The 2362-nt window shown below is 48.5% G+C and overlaps 1 protein-coding gene across 2 annotated transcripts in view; it reads right to left on the bottom strand.

Annotated features, from left to right (window-relative positions):
* The window catches only part of LOC146183235 (papilin-like), a 113612-nt gene extending 111574 nt beyond the window's left edge, over positions 1-2038 (bottom strand). The window contains exon 1 of one of the 2 annotated variants that reach the window (XM_084609098.1): positions 1882-2038. In XM_084609098.1, coding sequence (XP_084465224.1) covers positions 1882-1966 — 85 coding nt within the window. In that variant the 5' untranslated portion in view covers positions 1967-2038. The remainder of the gene's footprint in view (positions 1-1881) is intronic. The other variant, XM_084609097.1, reaches the window with a different exon arrangement.
* Positions 2039-2362: the final 324 nt, after the last annotated feature.

Below are 2362 nucleotides of genomic sequence, written 5' to 3'. Positions count from 1 at the left end.
AAGTGGGTTGAATAGAACTGAATTGAACTAAATTGAATAACGCTGATGCCGGATTTTCAAAAGAACGGGACTTTTAACGCTAACGCTTTAAAAAAAAGAAAAAAAAAAGAAGAAGACCATGAATTGTAATGTATGTATTTCAAAAGATAAAAAAAAATACCTCCAATGCTCATTATCGTTTATTATTGCAAAGCAGAAATCCCTAGTTATCTCCATTCAATCCCTTATTCTATTAGCACGCAAACTTGGAGAAATGCCGTCTCTGCAGCACCATTTCCTGCACGCCATCGCAGGTCCACAGCACTCCGGTCACCCGGGCAACACGGCCACCCAGGAGCAAGCCCGAGCTCTCGTCAACCATCCAGTAGATGTTCTGCCCTCGGTCCGCAGTGCTAGGGACCACCTCCTTGCCTCGCACGACATTACTCTGCATTATAGGAACTCCTGCCAAATATATCCCCATCCTCACATTTCCTTGACCAAACCAGCAGGTGATAAAGCGCTGACTACAAACGGTCACCATACCATCTCCTTTTCTACTCTCCCTCATACATAGAGAGGGAAACCAAGCTTGCCCTAACAAATCTAAACCGAAAGCGAAACCGAAGGTCTGGACAGGGCTACTGGGGACATGCTATCATCAAATTTTGTGTCTAAGACTGACGTTGAAACCAGTACAAGGCGAGTGACATGTATGTCACAATTTTCTAAAATTGGGCGTTGCAAGGTTAATGTACTATCAGCTCATGTCGACTAAATTTCTCCTCTGTGGTACTTCTCTTTGCATCACCCAAATCCGACCAAACTTGACCTCATCCAGATCGAAGAAATTCCTTAAAGCACACTACCAACCTATGCTGACTCTGAATGCCTGTTACTCGGCTGAGGTAGTTTCCGTCAGAATACGCACAGAAACTCTATATTACGCGCTGTCGAGCACAGGTCCTGAAATTTCATTTTTTATATATCACAGCTCCTAACTTGCAACTCTGTGAAAATAGAAAAGTTCAATTTTAAACCTCCCACAATATGTCTTCTTTTTCTAAAGAAAACGGCAGCGTTTGCACTAAAAGTATAAGCTTAATTCATTCCATTACATCAATACATTTTCTCGCGGCGTATAAAAATCTAAACAAAAGTTTTAAAAAAAAAGCCGCGAGACCTTGCTAATGTTCATGTGAGCACCACCCGACGCCCTCATCCCACCTAAGGCGGCACTCGTCGTGGGTAGAAGTACAGTTAGTAACAGCTTTGTTATTGTCACCAACCATCCGTCAATGCACGAGAAAACTTATATTTCAGCTGGACGTTGCAAGGACTACGGAATCGTGACGCGTCCGTAGGGCTGTGCTATCAAGTGAATACGCCAATCCTATGGCCTGCAAGGAACCTGAAACTGTGAGAGAGTAAGATGACACTATTCGACATGCGGAGGTGGTTAAGACGGCAAGGAAACCTCTCGCATTCTCAGAGCCTGGCGAAAGGAAACGGAAAACCGCTTACGGTGTCTTATTTCACTCATAGGACTTTGTCGGCGTTCGGTAAATGCAGTACCGGCCTGAAAGCGGCTCACATTACCACAATGCGCAAGATTAGGAGCCTCCTGAGACGCCTTTGATCTAAATCATCCACGACGAGAATACAAGAAAGATATAAATCTCAAGATCTTTAGGACCGCTGGAAAGCACACGCCTTTCGAAAGGCATGAAAATAGTTTCGTCGCCCTCACCGTGATTTCAGCGTAAACCAGAATGGCACCCACGTTGGTGCGTACCGCGTGAGAGGACGCCTCAGGGCGAGGCGAATGTCGCAGCGTGTGAAAGGCTTCGTCAAGCCTTGCACACACTTTTTCGTTGCGCTTGAATCGAGGGCTGTACGCACCTGCCGGCGTTGTCGGTGCGAGCAGTATTCCCAGGCCCGTCAGTGAGGTGACAAGGAACCAAGACAATGCAGCCGCAGAGCCCATGGCGTCTCAGTCGCTGCCTGCTACGCTCTCCCACCGCCGCACGCACGAACTGGGTGAGTGTCACAGGAGGGCGCTCTAACACTGACGCGCTGAGATGTTTTGTTATCGGCCCGCGCGTGCACCTTGCGCCGGATGCCGTCGCTTTGACGCGCTTTGCTGCGGCTGGACTCTGACCCATGCCTATCGGCGCTTTTAGACGGCGCTGGCCGCTGCGGGTTTTCGCGGTGAATGTGCCCGACTCTCGCGGTCTCTGCTGCCACCGGTGCCATTCCACGCTGCATCAACAGGCGGCCGACAAAACGCGATTCTCACGAAGATTCGTCTCAAGGAAAGGCGGTGGCAGAGCGCGGGCAACATAGGCCCAAACTCACTCTACATTATTTACCAGGAACCGAA

The sequence above is a fragment of the Amblyomma maculatum genome, chromosome 7, assembly GCF_055883805.1.
Source record: "Amblyomma maculatum isolate TAMU_Amacu chromosome 7, ASM5588380v1, whole genome shotgun sequence".
In the NCBI taxonomy this organism is placed as follows: domain Eukaryota; kingdom Metazoa; phylum Arthropoda; class Arachnida; order Ixodida; family Ixodidae; genus Amblyomma; species Amblyomma maculatum.
The sequence above is the reverse complement of the archived record's forward strand: the minus strand, read 5'-3'. Positions and strand labels throughout refer to the sequence as shown.